This window comes from Geotrypetes seraphini, chromosome 11, assembly GCF_902459505.1.
Source record: "Geotrypetes seraphini chromosome 11, aGeoSer1.1, whole genome shotgun sequence".
NCBI classification, from domain to species: Eukaryota; Metazoa; Chordata; class Amphibia; order Gymnophiona; family Dermophiidae; genus Geotrypetes; species Geotrypetes seraphini.
The window spans coordinates 57,154,000-57,176,477 of NC_047094.1; the positions used below are offsets into that span (position 1 = coordinate 57,154,000).

Sequence of the window (22,478 nt, forward strand, 5' to 3'; positions counted from 1 at the left end):
GGGATTCCCCTGCCGCAATCAGCTGAACCGGTAAGCAGGGGCTGCTTTTTTTCTTAATGGGCATAGCTGTGCCCGTTAAAAAAAAAATAATAAGAAGAAGAAATGTCAGCAAGGGAGCTCCCTCCCCCCAAGGCTGGAGCCAGACAGACTGCACCCCCCCCCCCACACACACACAATGCTTGGCACCCAGAGTCAATTACTTATTATCTATGCTCCCTATCAAATTCCCTGACTCCTTCTATAAATTTTTAGATGCTATGCTTTTGAAATTTTTATGGTACTCCAAGAATTGCAGCCCAAATCTTAAAACTTTCAAAACTTTCTGCAGGGGTCAATTTTCCCAATTTCAAAAACTATCATACTGCTTATATCCCCATTAAAGGTTTTCATTGGTATCCAAGTACTGATAAAGACTTTATTCTTTCTTGGGTATTACTAGAAAATGTCTAAGTAGGGATACACTTATTTGTATTAACAAACATGTCTCCTTTATCCAAATCCAATATCTCTCATGTTATACCTGCTACAATTTCTTCATTTACATGAGTAAATGTTTACTTGCTTCTTCAGATACTTCCTATGACATGGTCATTTGGAATAATTAATCTAATCGATAAATCTCCAATTAATAGTACAGTATGTCCTCTCGCAGGGCATCCTTTAGCTAAAACATTTTACAAGCATCAAAAAGAAATGTTTGTATTGGCAATCAAACTATTTGGGAAAAAGACTTGGACTCAACATTGTCTTCTCATCACTGGAATATATTTAAGTCACAAGATCCCAGATCTTCTGTTATCACACAATCGTTATTCTTTCTCCAGCACAGTGCCCTACAGACATAGAGGAAAGCTAAGTTATGTAACTCCACAGAAATTGATTTGTGTTGGTTATGTCACAAGGACTCTTATGCATAGGGTTACCAGACGTCCAGGAAAACCCAGACATGTCCTCTTTTTAGAGAACTGTCCGGGTGCCCGGAGGGATTTCCAAACCCGGCGGTTTGTCTGGATTTTGGAAGACCCCGAGCTCAGAGCTGCTCTAGAGACCCTCTGCGTATACATGGATGTCAACGGGATGACATCATATGTACATGTGCACGACCTCATCACATTGATGTTCGTGCAAGCACAGAGGCCCTGAACTCAGGGATGGAGACCGGAGGTTCATGTGGGGGCGGGGCCAGGTGTCCTTTTTTCTAAAGAGAAATCTGGCAACCCTACTTATGCATCAGCCCACAGTAGAAGTTTCTACCATGGCCCGGAGCGCTAAATGTTCTGACACTCATAGAATTCTATGAGCATTGGAGCATTTAGTGCTCCAGGCGGCGGTAGAAGCTTCTACTGTGGCTTAGTAAAAGAGGGGAGGGCAAATTTATTCTGCAGTAATCTCTAAATTTTCTGGATTGATATAAAGACCAAAATGCAAGCTATTCTCAAATTCAAGGACTCTCTTTTTCCTGGCAATGTAATCTAAGTCACCTCTTACAACACATCTATGACTTATTTCCATAGCTTTAAAACTGGTTATTAATAACTGGAAAGATAATTCCCATCTATCATTGTGCATGTGGAATTGGGTACTATTATATAAAAAATATGAAGATAGGCTTGCTTATAACTCTTTAAATTGCTCTCCAAGAATCATAACTCAGGAACAATTTTCTTTATTCAATGTTTTTGTTTTTTTTATAATATTCAAGCATGTATATGTTTATTATTCTCTCTCTCTATGAAACGTTTGTATTACAACTATTTAAAATTCAATAAATGTTTGAAACAAAGAAAACCTTCTTTAAAAAAATCGGCAAGGTCGGCAAGGCAGATGCGGCGGCGGGCCCCACAACGTCACCCATCCTACCTTAATCTAAAGGCCGGCAGGAAGGATAAGGATGATGATGATGCCGCTGCCGCCGCCCGATAAAGAGCCCTACGATGATCCTCCCCACCACTCCATACCTTTTCAGTTGAAAAGTTGGGTAGGAGGGATCGCCACTCCTCCTGCCGGCAGGCCCGCCTCTTCAAAATGGCCGTCCTTCCCCTTCCCGGTGCATCATGGGATGCACTGGGAGGGGTTTAAGGCCCCGATTGGCTCAGGCGCCTAAGGCCTCCTCCCGGGGGTGTAGCACTGGGCACCTGAGCCAATCAGAACCTCGGGCTTCTCCCGATGTATCCCAGGATGCATGAGGAAGGGGAATGCCTGCCATCTTGAAGAGGTGGGCCAAAGAGGCAGGAGGGAGTGGGCATCCCTCCTGCTGATCGTCAGAATAAGGTAGGGGGATGGGTATCCCGGCATGGGGGGCTTGTGGAAGGAGGGAGTGGGCATCTCTCCAGTTGATTTTTTTTAAGTACGAGAGTCCGTGTCAGGGAATTCCCGATATCGCGACTTTTTTTTATGGGTGTAGCTGTGTTTACACGCACAACAGCTACGCCCATTTAAAAAAAAAAAAGAACAGCTGATTGCAGGTCTGAGCTGTCCTATAGCCTTACTTTTCTGTCAGTGCCTGAACCAATCAGCGCTCAGGCACTGACAGGCAAGTAAAGCTACGACAGCTCAGATTCTGAGCCAGACTAGTAACGAGGATTAAGGTTAAGACACAACGCTTCATCCGTCTCTATGGCAGCCAAAAAGAAGGCGGTTACAAATGCATATACAGTAACATTACTCTGCTGCAGCAGCCAGCCAAGTCCTATGAGTTCACTTCCAGGGCGAATCGGAAGTAAAATCTTAGTAAGCACCGCTTGCTGCCGTGACTTGGTGTAGGAATGCAGCGTGCAATTTTGATTTAAAATCACAGAATTAAAAAACGATTTTGGTGACGACTCGTATGAGGAGGGTCTTTTGTTCCTTCTTTCACTTTGGCTAGGCCCCAGCTAGGGGGATAGAAAGAGAAACGATGGGCTGGAGTGAAAGAAATAGAAAAAACTGAAAACAGGCTGTGGACAGGACAGAGAAGTAAACAAGTGGCGAAAAGCGCAAAACTAAAAAAAATAAGAGGAAGTCAAGAACAGAAGTAACGATACCAAAGTGAAGCTCGGGGAAGATTAAGAAAAGATCCATTTTCCTGATGTGCTAAAAGTAAGTTAAAGAAACGCGCCAAGATTTATGCTTTAATTTTGGTGAATATTAGCAAGTGTGTGATGTTTTGGGGTTTTTTTGAGGGATGACTAATTCAGCATAACCCATTTTTGTTATCTACAGTGGACTCTGTTAATCAGAACTCTAAAGCAACCAGAAAATAAAATACTGTAATACTTTAATGAAAATAAAATTAATTTCTGGCTGAAATTTAAAACTTGGCATGCCATAGCTAAGTATGCCCACGCTTTGCCTACCTCATGTCTGGTAGTTTGTCTGGCACAGTTTATGGTATGGCAAAGTATGTGATATAGTATTAGGCCTAATTTTAATAGTAATTATCAAGCAACTAGAAACTACATTTATCTGGCATCTATCAATCTCCATGAATGTCGATTACGTGAAAGTCTATTTTTATTCCACACTTTTTGATTCCATTGCATGCAAGAACACAGATCACTTAATGTGAAAAAAGCTTTGTTGTCTATGAATCCTAGTTTTGACTGGAATATATTTTCTCTCCATTTGAACAATACCATAATAAGGAAGTAATAGCAAGATTATTTCATTAATGCATGATTTCTGTAGCTATTGTTTGGTTAACTGGTAACTTTTCTAATAAGGAATAGATATAGGAAGTTTTCTAATAGGGAATAGGAAATTATACAACTTAATAATGACATACCTCTTTGTATGCTGATCTCTCATGGTTTTCAATATCACCTTTATGCTGATGACTCCCAGATCTACCTCTCCACGCCAGATATCTCTAAAGGAATTCAGGCCCACATTTCAGCCTGCCTGTCTGACATTGCCACTTGGATGTCTCGCTGCCATCTCAAACTGAATATGGCTAAAACTGAACTCCTTATCTTTCTGCCTAAACTCACCTCCCCCTTCCCTCTGTTCTCTATTTCTGTGGATATCCCTGTCTCGTCAGCTTGCAACCTTGGGGTGATCTTTGACTCCTCTCTCTCCTTCTCTGCTCAGATCCAACAAACCACCAAATCCTATCCTCTATAATATTACCAGAATCCGTCCTCTTCTCTCTGAACACGCAACTAAAATCCTTGTCCAGGCTCTCATCACCTTGTGCTTAGAGGGTCTCCCGCGAACCTGTCTCTTGCCTCTTCAATCCATTTGAAATTCTGCTGCACAACTCATATTCCGTGAGAGCTGCTATTCTCATATTACCCCTCTCCTAAAGTCACTTCATTGGCTCCCTGTCCATTTCCGAATACAGTTTAAACTCCTCTTGCTGACTTACAAGTACATTTACTCTGAAGCCCCCCCAGTCTCTCTCTTCACTTATCTAAGTTTCCAAGTTTATTCTTAATTTGATATACCGACCATCACAAGTATCTGCTCCTCCCCATGATCTCCATTCATCGGGCAAGCCCCTCTTATCTGTACCCTTCTCTTCCACTGCAGTAACTGCAGGGTTAATTTGAAGCTCTGTATTATCTGCTTTGCAGCAGTTTTTGGCAGTAACTTTTATGCCAAGAAGCTCTGAAGAAAGTACAGAGAAGCAGATTACCTTTTAATTTGAATATTTATGTGATTCTCTAAAGAAGAGTTCTGTCCATAAAATTAAACCCAGTTACTAGGAATATAAAAGTATTTATTTTATTTTAAAAATTTCTATACCGTTTAAAACTAAACGGTTTACATAATTTACATACATAATTTTGTAAAAACATAATAAAACATTCACACAAACAATAATCAGAAATCATATATACAAATAATACCATAGCTTATATAATAAAAGTCATGAATAATTCATCAACTGTTCAGAGGGGAAAATTATTGGCGAAAAAAGGCATCTACAAATAATTGCGTCTTGAGTAATTTTCTAAACATGCCCTTTCCACTACAGTTTCATATTTGGCCTACAAGGGAGCATAAAGTCATTTTGCCAGTCTCAACAAGCCTTGGGTTAACATTTGTCTTCAGTAGAGCTAAATACTCAGATCGTATGTTTCCATACAAGAATTGATGGCAAATCATTACTGCTTTATATTGTATTCTGAAGGTGACTGGTAGCCAATGCAATTGTTTAAGATATGGTGAAATGTGATCATATTTTGCCAATCCCATTATCAATCTTGCTGCTGCATTTTGTATAACCTGCAATGCCCTACAACTTGCTTTTGTTATGCCAAGGTTCAGGGCATATCGGGAAAGTGATTACTATAGTGACATTCAACATCAAAGGCAGATCTCCCCCGTCCCCCTTTCCCCTTAGGTTAATCAGCAAGCCATTTTCTGGGGGGGGGGGTTGTTTTCAGAACTAGGAACTTTAAATTTACAAATATTATAAGCTACTGCCATCATTTACTATGTTACATTTAAATTCAACTTGTGAATGTGGTTTTCTTTTAATTTCCAAACTGAAAAATTTGATTCTCTGTTAGGAAATGATGTCAGAACTGAGTGACGAAGCCAGTGAATCGGAGCTTCTGAATTGCAGCCTATCTATATGGCATGGACTAGGCCAGCTGGTATGTCCAGAGGAGCTGGATGTTCCTCTGGACCTGTACACTGCTTCTTCCATCGGGCAATATGAAGTGGTGAAGGAGTGTGTGCAAAGGTAAGAGACCATGCTTGGATAAGCTGGGGTTGTCAGGGGATGACTCCTGCTATTCATCAGTGTTGCTTATTTTTCAAAGGTAAGAAAATTAGACGTGTCACACTGGGTGAGGCCAGTTGTCCACCAAGCTCAGCATTCTGTTTCAAGTTTATTTCAAATTTATTATACCGCCCACTCGAACCTTCTAGGCGGTGTACAAAAATGCCTTAACAAAATAGTTTCAAGTTTAATGGAGATTTGATTAATCACTTAATCATAATTCTAAGCGATGTACATAATAATAAAATTACAAAATATGGGGAACAATACAATGAGTAACAAAAAAAAAACAAAAACCAGGTCTAACAAGACTATTGATAAACTTAACAAAACTAAGAACATAAGGGAAGAGAGGGATAAGAACTACAAATGATTTGAAAGTTAAAGAGACATATAAGGGAGATACATAAGGAAAGGGAAGTTCAATAAACTTAGAGAGAAAAAGTAAAATTGGTTGGAAGACTAAATGGCTAATTTTCAAAGGCGTCTTTAAAAAGAAAGCTCTTTAGTTTACTTTTGAATTTTTCTAAGTTGTGTTCTTCCCTCAAGTGAATAGGAAGTGAGTTCCAAGTTTGGGGAACTGTGACAGAAAAAATCAATTGCCGTCTAGTATTAATTATTCTAAGAGAGGGAATCGTCAGCAAGTGCTGTTCAATAGATCTTAACGTTCTATTGGAAGTATATGGAATTAATAACTTATAAATGAAACAAACCAAGGGAAAAGATGATTTAAGGACACAGATGAACAGGGACAGAAGGGAAGAAGGGATTAGAACTACAATTGATAGAAAGAAAAGAAAACACTTAAAGAGAAGAACAAAAGGTTGGGGAAATGAAAATGGAAATGTTACTTAAAACTAAGTCGTCCTGAAAAGGACAGTTTAGGTTACAATCAATAAGAAATACCTGGAAAGCTAATTGAGAAGTCTGTTTCTTTTTGCTCACTCCTAAAAGTAAGGAATAGTAGTTCCAAGTCTGCCTGATTAATAATTGCTGTTGGATCTCTCCTTCAGAAGTGAAGGACATGTTAGATATTTTATTTTTGGGCTGTGTCTGTATTGATTTAACAGCAGGAAGCCTGCAAGTGGACAATCATTTTAAACAAACTTCCAGATGAGTTTGAAAAAAGCAACATTTTTTGATTGATTGGGATTTTTTAACAGTCTTTTCATGAAGAGATTCACCCAAAGCAGTTTACAATACATTGAACAGTATCTGTCCCGGCAGGCTCATAATCTAACTTGAAAGATGTTGATGGCATCTTATAGACTAATTTATTGAAGCAAACATTATGAAAAATATATAACTGAATAAACTGGCTAGTTTGTATGACAATATGGTGCTCATTTTCAAAAAAGAAAACTCTCTCAAAAGCAGCACAAAACACCCGATGGACATTTTTCACAGAAAAACATCCAAGTTACAAATTTTGAAACTCAAATTTGAGATGAATTTCTCTGCAGTTTGTCTAAATCACAGGGGGGTGATTTGGGCGAGTTCAGAGCTTGAATGTTTTCCTGGGATATTGGACAAGATAAAAACATCTCAGTTTTTGCCCTAGACTTTTTTTTTATCTCGGACTGTTTCTATCTTGGACTGTTTCAATCGTGGCTAAGTCACAAAAAAGATACCTTAACTAATCAGCTCCCATTAGAGAGATTAAGGCATGACTGTACCCCCGCCTCCAATAAAAAATGTGACAGTGACAGTACACATCAGACTCTGTGACATCTTCAGATATTATGGTCATTCCTATTAGAGCAGAAGGCTAGTCCCAGGAATAAGCTAGTGGTCAGTGCAGTGGACTGTAAAGACAGGGAACTAGATCCATAGCCCACTAACTTGTACACTTGTGGTGGAAATTGTGAGCCTTCCTAAACCTACAAAATACTAACTAATGGATAGGAGACACCTACAGACCTAAGGGCATTTGTACTGATGTACAGTAGATTTTTAAATGTTCCTGGAGGGCTCACAGTACAAAATAAGGATATTAAGGTGAGATTTGTACCTGGGTCCCTTTATGTGAAGTCCACTGCACTGACCACTGATAAGATTAGTGGGGAAAAAAGGAAGCCATAATATTAACAGTGGAGTTTTTCTCACCAAGAATTTGCCCCCTACTTCAAATTTAAATTCTTTGAAGTTAGGTTAAGTCCTTTGGATATTAAGTTTAATATATCCCTAGAGACACTGTGATCTTTTCTCCATCGTGTTAGTTTGTGGATGGTTCAATCCCTGTATCAGTATTCAAATATTGGATTTTTTTCTGTGAATGTTTTTGGAGTGGAATTTGACTATAACAGAAACATGACTAACAGATGCTGACATCGCCTATTTCATGGGTAGGCAATTCCAGTCCTCGAGAGCTGGAGCCAGGACAGTTTTTCAGGATATCCACAATAAATATGCATGAGATAGATTTGTATCTCAAGGAGGTATTGCATGCAAATCCATCTCATACATATTCATTGTAGATATCCTGAAAACCTGACCTGGCTCCGGCTCTTGAGGACCGGAATTGCCTACCCCTGGCCTATTTGAATCAGGCCAAAACTCCCAGTTTTCTTAGTTACATTAGCAACATCATTGTGGAGGACGTGCAGTAATGTATCCTTCACACCAGTTTCTGGGCTTCCATGCCTCTCCTAACCCTTACACTAAAACACTCAGCTTCACTCTATTCTTCCCCCCCAACACATTTTCTGGTAGCATACCACCCTCCCCCTCCCTCGGTCAACAACTTTGACCTCCAAACTATCACAACTGATTATTGTCTACAATCCCCTTTGCCTATTATAATCTATACATCCTCATCCAATCTCGCACTTGACTTTCTACAACTTATCTCAGATCTTGATCTAGTGCAACACATCTTTGGCTCTACTCATATAGTGGGCATGCTCTAGATGTGATTCGCTGTACTTTCTCACTGTCTTCCTCACTAAATAACTTCTCACTATCCTTTACTGTGGACTGATCACTTCTTCTATTTAATTACACTACAAGTGCATACTGTTCCACTCCTCCTCATCCCTTCTTCAGAGATCTTTACATCAGGGGTGTCCAACCTGCGGCCCTTTTCTACCCATCTTCAACTTCCAGTTCTGCATTTTTCATTTTGCTGTGCCCTATGCCTGAACTAACCTTCTTGAGCTGGTGTTCGCTGCAATTGTTGCTGGCTATTCCTTTGGCCTTTTTTAGTTTTTTATTGCAATACTTGAACATTTGAATTAACACATCTTTGGTTTTATCACATCTTGGTTCAACACCAAGATTCCTGAGGCAGGCCTTCTTGGGCCGAAATACAATCGTGTCAAGTCTGTTTTATAATAAAAAGGATTGAGCACCATCTGGTCTCCTTCGTTGTTGTTTTTGTGCCCCTCACTGTTGTGAAGGCAGTTTCTCCTGTTTGTCTTTTGGACTTGTGTTTCCTCGATGGCCATATTCAGATCCAACCTAAATCCCCACCTTTTTTAAGCTGCCTTTAAATCTTAAATCCTGACTCTCAGAGATCATAGTTTCCTTTATTGTTTTTTACTACATATTTGTGTCAACTAGACTGTAGGTACCATAAAGCTGAGGCTCTTTCTTATATGTATTTGTAGGGTGCCTTGTACATATAGAGATGATACAGAAATTAGTAGTTGATACTTATAACGGCTGCCTAACAAAGGCGGTAGGAATAGTCATAGTACCCAGGGCTGTGGCGTCTGAGTCGGAAGCAATTTTTGGGTTACTGGAGTCTGAGTTGGTGAAAACGTGTCGACTCCAACTCTGATTCCTAATAGAGTTAAATTGTATGTCATGCAAATATTATAATGCTTAAATTTCTTATTTTACATATAAGAGTTCTAAAAAAGTAGCCTGATGATTCACTTTGGCAGTGATGAAATGCCTTGTATGTTGCATGCTTGCAATTGATACAGAATATATTGAATCAGTATATTATTCATTTCCTATACTGATATATAGAAAAAGGAATCTGAATCGAAGTGGAGATACCATAAATAAAGGAGTTGAAGGTTTTATGTACTGACTCCACACCCTGATAGTACTCCCAGGAGGAGGGAGGGTGGAAGAGGGATATTTATGTCATGGTTTTATTCTCTTGCAAGGTATTGGTTGGGTGGGGGACATTCTTATCTTGCTATGGGGATTTGATTGATTATAAATGCATATATGTTGTTTGTGTTATAATGTTGTTTGTGTAGATACTGTACTGTATTTTTGTTAACATTGGAAAATTAATAAAAGATTTAAACAAAAAAATAAAAATAAAATAAAGTGTGATCATTCTTAGCAGTGGTAAATAGAGTGTAAGCCTAGAAATCGGGCCTGGTCTGCAGTGACTAGCAGCCTGGAGAAAGCTTCAAGTATTTACAGTATCTCCCATTTACATCTAGATTTCTTTTGCAGGGGATATTTCGATTTAAATCGCCAGAACAGCGGTGGCTGGACTGCACTAATGTATGCTTCATATATCGGTCATGATACCATCGTACATCTACTTCTGGAAGCAGGTGTGGATGTGAATGTGCGCACCCCAGAAGGGAAGACCTCACTGATGCTAGCATCCAGCTGTGGCAACGAGAGTGTTGCTTACTTTCTTCTACAGGTGGGTGAAAACAAAGTGCCTTGTCTATTCTTGACTGCAAATAAATTGTTTTGTTAGACATAGGTTAGGAAATGGTGTTATGCCCTCATTTTTAACTTGTGTTGAGGAGATTACTGTGTGTGGGAAGGGCTGCACATGCTCAGAATTTTAGACTTAGTCCTGAGCTCTGGGACAGCTGTGCCATCCCAGCAACATGCAATGTCACCCACTGTCTGCAGAAAACAAATATAAGTATAAGATCCTTTATCCAAAATCCTTGGGACCAGGCATATTTTGGTTTTCGGAATGGTAATGTTAAAGACAGACCATAAAGTTGCCACCAAACCTTTTTTTATTTCAAAATAAAGCAAACATTGAACATTTCAAGCTCTTCAAACACAAATTTCACCAAAGAGCCTTCAGTTGACCATATGCCTGCACTGGCTGACATGTTCCTGCCTCAAATTTTCATGGAGGATATAAAATAAAGTATGGAATAAACAAGAACTTCTTGTGAAAAATGTCTCTGCGCTATTCACAAAGGACCCCTTTTACAAAGCTGCTACCACGGCTTTGTAAAAGGTGCTGAAGGAGTGTGCATTACTGGAGAAAGAGTCGCAAACATTAAACACTTCAAACACAAACTTGTTCTAAACATAGTTCTTAGTCACATCATGTTCTGTCTGATGATGGTGCAGGAACAGTAGCAGTCTTTTTATGTTTAAATGGTGATATAAATACTTTATAAATCACACAAGTGATTAATTAATTTGGGCACACGTGAGGTGTCCAGTGATGGTGTGCCAGCATGGGTTGGTTAATCTGTGCCTTCTATGTTAAACGCTGGAGGTCTTCTCCTATCGCTGACCCTACACACTCAGGACACCCTGTTCCACACATTTTAATTAAATTATATTATCCCAGGACAAGCAGGCATGATATTCTCACATGTGGGTGACGTCATCTACGGAGCCCCGGCGCGGACAGCTTTTCAAGCAAACTTGCTAGAAGTTTCAAGTTTGCACACTGCACCACGCATGTGCGTGCCTTCTGCCCACTAGAGGGCGCATCCCACCTCGTGGTCCTCAGTTCAAATTTTTCCGCGGAGCAAGAAAGCCCTGTGGATCTGAGCTCCAGTGTTTTTGCCTTCTAGCTGCCGCGTTTAGTTTGTTTATTGATCGGATTAATCGCGGTGCTGCTTTATTTTTCGTCCGTCTTACAAAAAAAAAAAAAAAAAAATAATAATTGTTTTTCGTTGGGCTCCGGGGGCTCCCGGAAGCCTGAGCCGGGGAACGTCGGTCGTTCCCGGCCTTCTTCTTTTTCTCGTCGATGTCCCGTCCTGTTACGGGATTCAAGAAATGCAGCCGGTGTGAGAGACTACTCTCCATCACCGACCCTCACCGGTGGTGCATTGTCTGTCTTGGGCCCGAACATCCAACAGCCTCGTGTGATCGCTGTGCTACCTTCCAGAACAGGGCCCTCCGTCGCCGTAAGGCCAGAATGGCGGAATTGTTCGCCGTCGACGCGCCGCCCAAGGCCTCGACGTCGGCCCCGGCTTCGGCCCCGGCCTTGACCTCGGCCTCGGCGTCCTCGGGGGCCTCGGCGTCGCCTCGGCCCTCATCTTCGAAGCCGTCGTCATCGAAGCCAGCTTCGGGTAAGTCCTCTGTTCCATCCCCTTCAGCAAAGAAGCCATCCTCGAGTCAGGCCAAAGCGGGTGGGTCGACCCCGGCCCCGCATCGGACCTCGACTCCGCACACCCCGAGGGAATACTCGAGACCGAGGTCGCCCTCCAGGGAGTGTGCCCCGGACTCGGAACTCCCCACCTTCGTGGGGATTCCGGCCTTCCAGGATCTCCTTCGAGCCTTGATCTCATCGGAGCTGTCGGGAGCCCTGGAAGTGCTGCAGCGTGCTGCGGGCCCGGCGACGTCGACCTCGGCCGGGGCGCCCTCGGCCTCGGAGGCCCCGGTCTCGGCTCCCTCGACCTCGGGAGCCCCGGCCTCGGCGACCTCGGTCTCGGGTATTGCGGCCCCGTCCACCTCGGTCTCGGCCCCGCCCCGGACCTCGACCTCGGGGGAGCCTCCTGAGCGCAGTGTCCGCCCAAAAGAAAAGTTCCGCAGAGTGCGCCGACTTTCCTCCTCGGCTTCGGGATCTTCCCCGGACGCCTCGCCCTCGAGGCGACCTCGGACGAGGCGCCGATCGAGGAAGCCTAAGCGACCCCGGGGCTCGCCTCGGCGCGATCGTTCCTCGTCGTTCGGGGGCGAGGCGCTGCAGGTGTCGGAGTTGCGCCTCGATAATCCGAGGCTCCTCCGCTCACCTCGGGGAAAGTCTTCCCGCGCCGCCTCGCCGAGGAAACGGGAGAGGACCCCACGGACCCCGGGATCCTCCCCCAGGGACTCCCCTAGGAGGATGATTTCACCCTCCCCCTCGAGGGCCGTGGAGAGAGGATCCTGGGATTCAGGATCGGTTAGGAATCCTCAGTATTCCCATGAGGCCTCCCCCCGCTCCTCGGTGGGACGGTCGAGAACCCCGTCCCCCCAGGCTAGGCCGTCCTCCTTCTCATCTTTTGTCCAGGACATGGCCCAAGCCCTGGGGATTGACCTGATGGTAGGTTCCAAATATTCCAAGGAATTTCTAGAGGAACAGGACCTTCCCACTCCCCCTAGAGAGGTACCTAGACTCCCTCTCAACAGTGTCCTCCTGCAGACCTGGCTGAAGAACTTGTCGAGCCCTCTTACAGGCACGTCTGTCCCGTCAAAAATGGAATCAAAGTATAGGACGATTCCCCCGAAAGGGTTTGATAAGGCGCAGCTCTCCCACCAGTCCCTCCTGGTGGAATCTGCCCTTAAAAAATCACAGCCCTCACGGGTTTCTGCGGCGGTTCCACCCGGCAGGGAGGGGCGGACCCTGGACAAGTTTGGCCGTCGCCTCTATTCAAACACTCTGATGGCCACCAGAGTTCTAAATTACTCCTTCACCTTTTCCTCCTACTTGCGTGGGATGGTGAAGGACCTTCCTCAATATCGGAACTCGTTACCGGACTCCAAAAGAGCAGGATTCGATAAGTTTATGTCCAACCTGTCTCAATTGCGGTTGTACCTTTTCCATTCAGTGTACGACACCTTTGAGCTGGTTTCGAGGGTGTCGGCCCTCGCAGTGGCCATGCGCCGCTTGGCCTGGCTTCGCACCCTCGACATGGACCCAAACCTGCAGGAACGTCTTGCAGACCTGCCCTGTGTGGGGTCCGAGTTATTTGACGAGTCTTTGGAGGCGGCGACCAAACGGTTGTCGGAACAGGAACGCTCTTTAGCATCCCTGGTCCGCCCCAAACCTAGGCCCCCGCCACAGAAACCTTTCCGGCCTCCGCCGCGCCGGTACCCCCAGAAGTCGACCCCGTCCTTCTCAAGACCGCCTCCGAGACGTTCGTCTCAACGAGGCAGAGGGGGACAAACCCAAGCCCCGGCGCAGGGCCCTTCTAAGCCCGCGCCTTCCTTTTGACGGGCTGAGCGGACGGGGCGGGTTCCCCTCCGCACCTTCACCAGAACCCCTTCCTATCGGGGGGCGTCTTCGGTCCTTCCGGAAGGCATGGACCGCGATTACCTCAGACGCTTGGGTGCTCCGGATCGTCTCCGAAGGCTACTCGCTCAATTTTGTGTCCTCACCACCGGACAGTCCCCCAAGTTTAGCCTGGTGCAACCGGTCGCAACTACCGACCCTTCTGACCGAAGCCAAAGCTCTCCTGAAGCTTCGGGCGGTCGAGCCGGTCCCCAAGGACCAGTGGGGGACGGGATTTTACTCCCGTTACTTTTTGGTCCCAAAAAAGACCGGGGACATGCGCCCCATACTCGACCTCAGGAAGCTCAACAAATGCCTGGCCAGGGAGAAATTTCGAATGCTATCTCTCCCGGTCTTGTATCCTCTCTTGGAGGAAGGGGACTGGATGTGCTCCCTCGACTTGAAGGAAGCATATACCCATGTCCCGGTGCACCCCACCTGCCGAAAATTCTTACGATTCCAGGTGGGAGACCTACACCTCCAGTACAGAGTCCTGCCCTTCGGCCTGGCCGCGTCCCCACGAGTATTCACGAAGTGCATGGTAGTAGTGGCGGCAGCCCTGAGGTCTCGCGGGCTCCACGTGTTCCCTTACCTGGACGACTGGCTCATCAAAGCCCCGACCAGGGAGGAGGTTATCTCAGCGACCCGACAGTCTATTGCCTTCCTGCAAACCCTCGGATTCGAGATAAACTTTCCAAAGTCTCAGTTGAGGCCGGCTCAGTCTCTTCAATTCATAGGTGCGGTGCTGGACACGGTGCGCCTGCGCTCCTACCTTCCGACCCAACGGTTGGAAGTCTTGGTACGGATGAGCCGCCAGGTCTCTCAACTACCAAGGGTGTCGGCCAAGCGCATGATGATGCTGCTCGGCCATATGGCCTCGACGGTACACGTCACGCCATTTGCGAGGCTGCATCTGAGGATCCCTCAGTATACACTCGCATCACAATGGCGCCAGGAGTGCGATCCGGAGTCGCGCCTCATTTCGGTGACTCCGCTTTTGCGGAAATCGCTAAGTTGGTGGACAGACTCTTCAAATCTGTCCACGGGACTAATGTTTCGCACTCCCCCATTTCGCAAGGTTCTGACCACGGACTCCTCGGACTACGCGTGGGGAGCCCACCTCGACGGTCTTCGCACACAGGGCCTGTGGTCGGCGGAGGACCGTCGCTGTCACATCAACGTGCTAGAGCTTCGGGCCATCTTCCTAGCACTTCGAGCCTTCGTTCACGTAGTACAGGACCAGGTGGTCCTCGTCCGCACGGACAACCAAGTAGCAATGTACTATGTGAACAAACAGGGGGGAACGGGGTCGTGGCCCCTCTGCTCCGAGGCCCTTCGCCTCTGGGAGTGGGCGGCCTCCCGGAACATCTTCCTCCGGGCGGTCTACATCCAGGGGGAACTGAATTGTCTGGCGGACAAACTCAGTCGACTCCTGCAACCCCACGAGTGGACTCTACACTCAGCAGTTCTGCACGAGGTCTTCGCTCGCTGGGGAACGCCACAGGTAGATCTGTTCGCCTCTCCGGAGGCACACAAACTACCACTATATTGTTCTCGGATGTACTCGCGGGATCGTCTGGAGGCGGATGCCTTCCTTCTCGATTGGGACGGGAAGTTCCTCTATGCATTCCCTCCTTTCCCTCTGATCATGCGAACGTTGGTACACCTCAGATCGTCCACGGCCACGATGATTCTCATAGCTCCTCGGTGGCCGCGTCAGAACTGGTTCTCCCTACTGCTCCAACTCAGCGCCAGGGAACCCCTTCTTCTGCCTGTCGGTCCTTCTCTGCTATCTCAGAATCAAGGATCCATGTTACATCCCAATCTGCAGTCATTGCACCTGACAGCTTGGTTTCTTGTTCCCTGACCCCTCCGGACCTGTCTCAATCAGTGAGGGAAGTGCTGGAAGCCTCCCGCAAGATCTCGACGAGGCTTTGCTATTCGCAGAAATGGACCAGGTTTTCCACCTGGTGCTCTTCTTTCCTCCTGGACCCGGTATCGGCCCCGGTACCCTCGGTTCTGGACTACTTATTCCATTTGTCGCGCTCTGGCCTGAAAACCACTTCGGTGCGTGTCCATCTTAGTGCGATTTCCGCCTTCCACCAACACCTGGATGGACGCCCTCTGTCTCTCCATCCCTTGGTGACACGCTTCATGAAAGGATTACTCAGGGTTTGTCCCCCGCTCAAACCTCCCCCAGTCGTATGGAATTTGAATGTGGTTTTAGCTCAACTGATGAAACCACCCTTTGAGCCACTCAACAAGTCCCTCTTGAAATTTCTGACTTGGAAGGTGGTGTTTCTGATTGCCCTCACCTCCGCTAGGCGGATTGGGGAACTACAAGCCTTGGTTGCGGACCCACCCTTCACCGTATTCCATCATGACAAGGTGGTCCTCCGCACCCATCCTAAGTTTGTCCCGAAGGTTGTTTCTGATTTCCACCTCAATCAGTCCATTGTCCTTCCTGTGTTCTTCCCTAAGCCCCACTCCCATCCTGGCGAGACGGCGCTTCACACGCTTGACTGTAAGAGGGCGTTGGCATTTTACCTTCAACGCACCAAGTCCCATCGGAAGGTCCCGCAATTATTCTTGTCCTTCGATCCCAATCGATTAGGGCACCCAGTTTCCAAGCGCACTCTGTCTAACTGGTTGGCGGCGTGCATCTCCCTTTGCTATACTCAGGCTGGCCTTCCTCCCCCGGGTCGAGTCACGGGGCACAAGGTCCGAGCAATGGCAGCTTCGATAGCCTTCCTCCGTTCCACCCCGATGGAAGACATATGTAAGGCTGCCACTTGGTCTTCGGTTCATACATTCACCTCTCACTACTGTCTGGACACTCTGTCCAGGAGTGACGGCCGGTTTGGCCAGTCAGTTTTACAAAATCTGTTTTCTTAAAATTGCCATCCTCCCACCTGCCCTTTTTGGTTTGGCTTGGAGGTCACCCACATGTGAGAATATCATGCCTGCTTGTCCTGGGATAAAGCACAGTTACTTACCGTAACAGGTGTTATCCAGGGACAGCAGGCATATATTCTCACAACCCGCCCACCTCCCCGGGGATGGCTTCTAAGCTAGTTATGGAACTGAGGACCACGAGGTGGGATGCGCCCTCTAGTGGGCAGAAGGCACGCACATGCGTGGTGCAGTGTGCAAACTTGAAACTTCTAGCAAGTTTGCTTGAAAAGCTGTCCGCGCCGGGGCTCCGTAGATGACGTCACCCACATGTGAGAATATATGCCTGCTGTCCCTGGATAACACCTGTTACGGTAAGTAACTGTGCTTTCTTATTGGTGCTCAGGTGCTGTATCAAGAGGGTTTTCTCTCCCCCTTTGAGAACTTATTTGACTTAAGCTGCTTTTTGGAGTTATCTTGTTAAGTATCTATAGCAGTCACTATTTTAGGGATTGTTGTGTTAGGCAAAGTTTATGCCAAGCATTTTGCAATGCTGATCTAGTTACATCTTTCCAAGCATTGGCAAGTGCATAAATTGCATCCTTAAGGCTGAACTCCTTGAGGAAATTTTGAATTCTTATGCCTTTGTTAATTGCATCAAGCATGCAATTTAGAAAACAGTCTTTACAATAAGTTTATAAAGATCTGGGGACCAATGGAAAAGTATTGTAATGAGTAGACATCATTTTTTTAAGGGAGATTATATTTACACATTGGGGGGTGGGAGGGCGATATAATTTTTATTTGAAAGTTTGTTTTACTTACTTTAAGAAGGGTGGGAGGGAGGGGATTTCTATTTTTGTTTATGAGGATTTGATTAAGAATTTTAAGTGCTGTATTGAAATTATAATGGATATATTTATGTACACTTATTGTCTGTTTTAAAATGACTCAAGAAATTTAGTTACTTTAAGAAGGGTGGGGGGTGGGGATGTATATTTTTGTTCTAGATGATATGATTAAGAATTTCAAGTGTTATATTGAAAGTTTAATGGATATTTTATTGTACACTTGTTTTTGGTTTTTTTTTGTTTAAATCTATTTTATTCATTTTCACATCAAAGATCACAAAGAACACTTTGATACATGCAACTAAATACATTCAAGAAATTATTATCCAATCATAAATTCTAGTACAATGATTATAGTCCACATTAAAGGAGAGTGAAACCATACACAATCAAGGGTAGTTGAATTAAAGAAAACTAAACTCGGTCATATTTGCATATGCCACAAATGTACAGGGTTCTTTGGTTAATTACATTAGGTCCTAAGTGGTTGAAATTACAGAGGGGTCAGGAGCCTTAATGGCAGCCTTACCTTCCAAAAAATATTGCAATTGTTCTGGATCATAAAAAATATACTTATTTGTTTGATAGGAAATACAACATTTACAAGGAAACCTAAGTTGAAAGGTAGCTCCCAAAGCCAAAACTGACTGACGGAATGTCAGAAATTTTTTCCGTCTAAGCTGCGTCCACTTTGAAACATCAGGAAAAATTGCAATTTTGTGATTGTAAAATTCAACATTTTCAGTTCTATAATAGAGGCGGAGAAGAGCTTCTTTATCTTGTAAGAAAACAAAAGTTACTAACAAAGTGGCTCTCGCTGAAATCTCAATCCGTGAAGATTCTAACATCCCAGTGAGGTCTAATTCTCCAGGATGAACAATTGACTTGTCCTTATCCTCTTCAACTATATTTAGATAATATAGTTTTTGCAATGGTGGCATATTTGTCTCTGGAAATTTTAAAACTGAAGTCAAAAAAGAATGAAAAAGATCTCTCGGTGATAATATTCTAGATACAGGAAAATTTAAAAGTCTCAGGTTTAAATTTCTATTTGCATTTTCTAAGTTTTCAATTTTCCTGATCATTAAGTTTTTTTCTTTCATTTGAGAATTTGATACAAGTTTTATTTCAGAGACTGTCTTTTCAATATTATCCATTCTAGTTGCTTGTTGTTGAATTTTCCCTTCACAATTTTTAATTTGAATTGCAGTTTGTTGAGTTGAGGAAATAAATTGGGAGCATACCTGGTGAAGGCTCTCCATGGCTCCCCACAACGCCTCCATATCCACCACTTTAGGCTTGATCAGGGGTTTCAGAGGTTGAAGTGGAGAAGGGACTCCATTTCCCACACTCGTTGCTCCCTGAACGCCTCCTCCTCCCTCTGACGTTTGCTGGTGACCCGGCATAGCTTGAATTACCTCCGGGGTCAAAGGCAACATCATCGGTTCCAGCGGGGATTCACTCCCCGACGTCTCCCGTTGATCCGCGGGACTGCCCGACATCGTCCCGGGACGGGGAGGGATCGCAGGACCCAGCGGGCTCAGCGAGAAGTCACTGTCCAGTTCCGAGGTCTGCCCCCCTCGGAGCACGGATTCGCCCAAACCAAAGGGAACAGCAAAAGCTGTTATTGCTGTCTGGCATGTCGCCGATGAGGCCGAGGATGCCGGGAGATTGCTCCTCTGTTTCCCCCTGCGCTTCGGCATTCCTTCAAGCAAAAAAAGTAAGTCAATTTCGGGGAAAAAAGCTTAGAACACCGCTGGAAGGGGAGCCTCTCACGACACGTCTGTCCCTGACGCCATCTTGGTTCCCTCCACACTTGTTTAAGATTTAAAATGAATAAAGAATTTAAAACTAAGAAAACAGTCCTTATACTTGGGTCTTCATGGAACGTCTGATTCCTTGGTCACAAGGCTGTAGTGAAGATGTGACATTGGGTGGGAGATAAATGGCAGAAACATTATTTTTTACAAGATGTTCTTGAGGTGGGTGTACTCTGCACATCCACTTCAAGAACATCTTCACAGTTCTCTTCCAGTTCATCTTCTCTACAATGATATCTCACTGCTGAAACAAAGTGCTTATAGAGCCAATCATTACATGTTTCTCTGATTATCCATGCTATCCTGTTAGCATAATATTTCACAGGTAGATGATGTACCTTGAACCATTGGAGATATTGGCTTTTTCCAATCACTGCTAACTTTAATTTGTTCCCCCAGCATTGGCACACACAAGAACAGTTACCCTGTCTTTTGTGTCCTTAAACCAAGGTGGTGCTTGTTCATCAGTTGTTGTCAGTGTTTTTTCTAGGAACATAGTGCCAGTAGAGAGCTGTTTCATCAGCATTGTAAAGTTGTTCAGTAACTTTCAGTTGCCTTGTAATAAGCAGAAGCTTTTTCACCACAGACTTTGACATATTTAACACTATAGTGTTTCTTAAATTTCTGCAGACAACCTTCTGAATATTCGCAATCACCGTCTATGCTCAATTCTTGATGGTATTTTTTGGCTTGCTTCATTACTTTCAAACTAGTCAATGGCATGCATTCACACCTTCTTTGCTGGACCCACTCAGCACACAGTCTAAATCTTCATTTTTTTGCCCTATGCAATGTTTTTCTAGTTTTCATTAATTTCTGGTTATCTTTTTTTTTTTTTTAATTCTTTATTCATTTTTACATCTTACAACTAGTGTATCAATAAGTTGACAATTGGGGCGTGGCTTGGAAGCGCATGGCAATAGTCGGGTGAACGGTGAGCTCCGTCCCGATAGATCGTTTTAAAGATTGTTTAAGTTACAAAAGTTAACTTTTCTTGTTGAATACGGGAGAATTAATTATAAATATGGCGTCTGGAAAGAATAACAAAGCTGATTCAGCTTTTGTGATGCCGGCAAGTGCAAAAAGAGCCAAACCCGAGCCTCCGACCCCTTCGAAAAAACAGGCAGAGAAGGAAGTTGTTGAAACAGCTGAAATATTGAAGGAACTGAAAGCAATTAAAGAAATTGTGCTAGGAATCTCCAAGGATATTAAAGAGGTTAAGAAGGAAGTAAATATTCTTAACAGGAAAATGGAGCTGGTGGAGAATAAGATTGTTAATCTTAATGATAGAATGCTGGCAGTTGAAACAGATTTATTCAAATTCAAGCCGGTGCAAAAGAAAATGGATATACTTACGCAAATGCTGGAGGATTGTAGTAATAGGGAGAGAAGAAGTAATTTAAGATTACTTGGGTTTTCTGAAGGGGCAGAAGAAAATAATATTACTTCCTTTCTGGAGAATCTCCTCCCTAAAATCCTCCCTCTCAACTTTAAATATCCTATTGAAATCGAAAGAGCTCACAGAATACCAGTCAAGAGGAATGATACTCAAAGGGGATCTCGTCCAATAATATTCAAGCTCTTAAGACATCAGCAAGTGTTGGATATTATTCGGCTGGCTAAAGAAAATAAGAACTTAAAGTTTCAGGACTCTCGCATACACTTTGTTCCAGATTTTGCTCCTGCCACTGCAGCAAAGAGGAAAAAATTTCTTGATATGAGACCACAGCTCAGAAGTCTTGGAGCAAAATATGGGTTGATTTATCCAGCGATGATGAAAGTGACTTTCAAGAATAAAACAATGAATTTCAAGGAACCAGAAGAGTTGCAGGACTTTTTGCAGAAACAAGAGGAACTTATGATTACATAGAGACATGGACTTTATTATTTATTTTTTAGATGCTCTGTGTTGTATTTTAATTTCTTTAAAAGATACAGTTCAATGTATTATATATTTGGTGCTTTTAATACAGTCATTAATACAGTTAGTACAGTTTACTGGCTTTAGAATTGAAATGGTTCCATATTTGGAATCTTATCCTTTTATGGAGTTATGGAATCACTTACAGGCTGTTTATTTTTGATGCTAATGTAGTTTTGATGAGTAACCTTATATGGTATTACTTATATAATAATATGCTTTTATGTCAAAAGATTATTGGAATGGAAAAGGAAAGGAAGAGGTAGGAAGAAAAAAAAAAAAGACATAAAAGTTTTGTTTGGTTTTTATTAAAGAAAATTCTTTTAAGGGGGTCGGTTTAGATATTAGGGATTTGAGGAAAGGGTTTAATTGTTAAAATATTTTTTGTGTAACTTATGATTATAGATTTTTTTTTTTGTTTTTTGAATGTTCTATGGGGGGAATTCTTTTTACCTGATTATCTATGTGTGTTTTCAAGCTTACACATTTATTAAAGGGTGGGGGGATGGGAATAGGGTGGAGGGATGGGAAGGGGAGGGGGAGTGGGATGATTAATGTTTCTTTAAGACATGAAGTTGGGAAAAGTGCAGAAATTGAAATGTTTATTGAAAATATGATAAATGTAAAATTTGAATTTTTCTTTTATAATCTTATTTTCGGGGGGGGGGGGTAAGGGATGGGGGGATTTGATGAAGGAAATATATTTACTTAATGTGCTGAGGTCTGATCATCTTTATTATTATAGAAGTATTTGTCAAAATTTAATTATAAAATAGATGGATATAAAAATTTATTCTATTAATGTCAATGGTTTAAATCATCCTATTAAGAGAAAGAAAGTACTAACGTTCCTTAAAAAGCAAAATGCGGACATATATTTTATTCAAGAGTCGCACCTTTCTGAGCATGAATCTAAAAAGTTATCTGGGGGTTGGATTTCTAAATGCTTCTTTGCACCTGCAATAGGGAAAAAAGCTGGGGTTGCTGTCCTGATAAATAGGAAATGCACTGCTGATTTCAAATTAATAAACCATGATCCTTTAGGAAGATGGTTGCATATCAATATTGTTCTGGGAAATGCAACCCTGGATTTATTAAATTTATATGCTCCTAATTCGAATCAAATGGAGTTTTT

At 43.5% G+C, this 22,478-nt stretch overlaps 2 protein-coding genes across 10 annotated transcripts in view; one reads left to right on the forward strand and one right to left on the reverse strand.

Annotated features, from left to right (window-relative positions):
- The window catches only part of C11H16orf71 (chromosome 11 C16orf71 homolog), a 282,532-nt gene extending 280,474 nt beyond the window's left edge, over positions 1–2,058 (reverse strand). Inside the window, exons 1-2 of one of the 3 annotated variants that reach the window (XM_033963853.1) lie at positions 1,861–1,924; positions 521–833 (exon numbers count right to left, since the gene is read on the reverse strand). The gene's annotated coding sequence lies outside the window, so the exon portion shown is untranslated. Of the gene's footprint in view, positions 1–520; positions 834–1,860 lie in introns of all 3 variants that reach the window. The other 2 variants (XM_033963852.1, XM_033963851.1) reach the window with 2 other exon arrangements.
- Positions 2,059–2,209: 151 nt separating this feature from the next.
- ANKS3 (ankyrin repeat and sterile alpha motif domain containing 3) overlaps positions 2,210–22,478 on the forward strand; it is a 121,255-nt gene continuing 100,986 nt past the window's right edge. For 2 of the 7 annotated variants that reach the window (XR_004541097.1, XM_033963424.1), the window contains exons 1-3: positions 2,487–3,078; positions 5,496–5,671; positions 10,130–10,328. Coding sequence is in view for 5 of the 7 variants with exons in the window: in XM_033963424.1 (XP_033819315.1) it covers positions 5,499–5,671; positions 10,130–10,328 (372 nt within the window). In the remaining 2 variants the exon portion in view is untranslated. Of the gene's footprint in view, positions 2,272–2,485; positions 3,079–5,495; positions 5,672–10,129; positions 10,329–22,478 lie in introns of those variants that run through there. The other 5 variants (XM_033963425.1, XM_033963427.1, XM_033963428.1 and 2 more) reach the window with 5 other exon arrangements.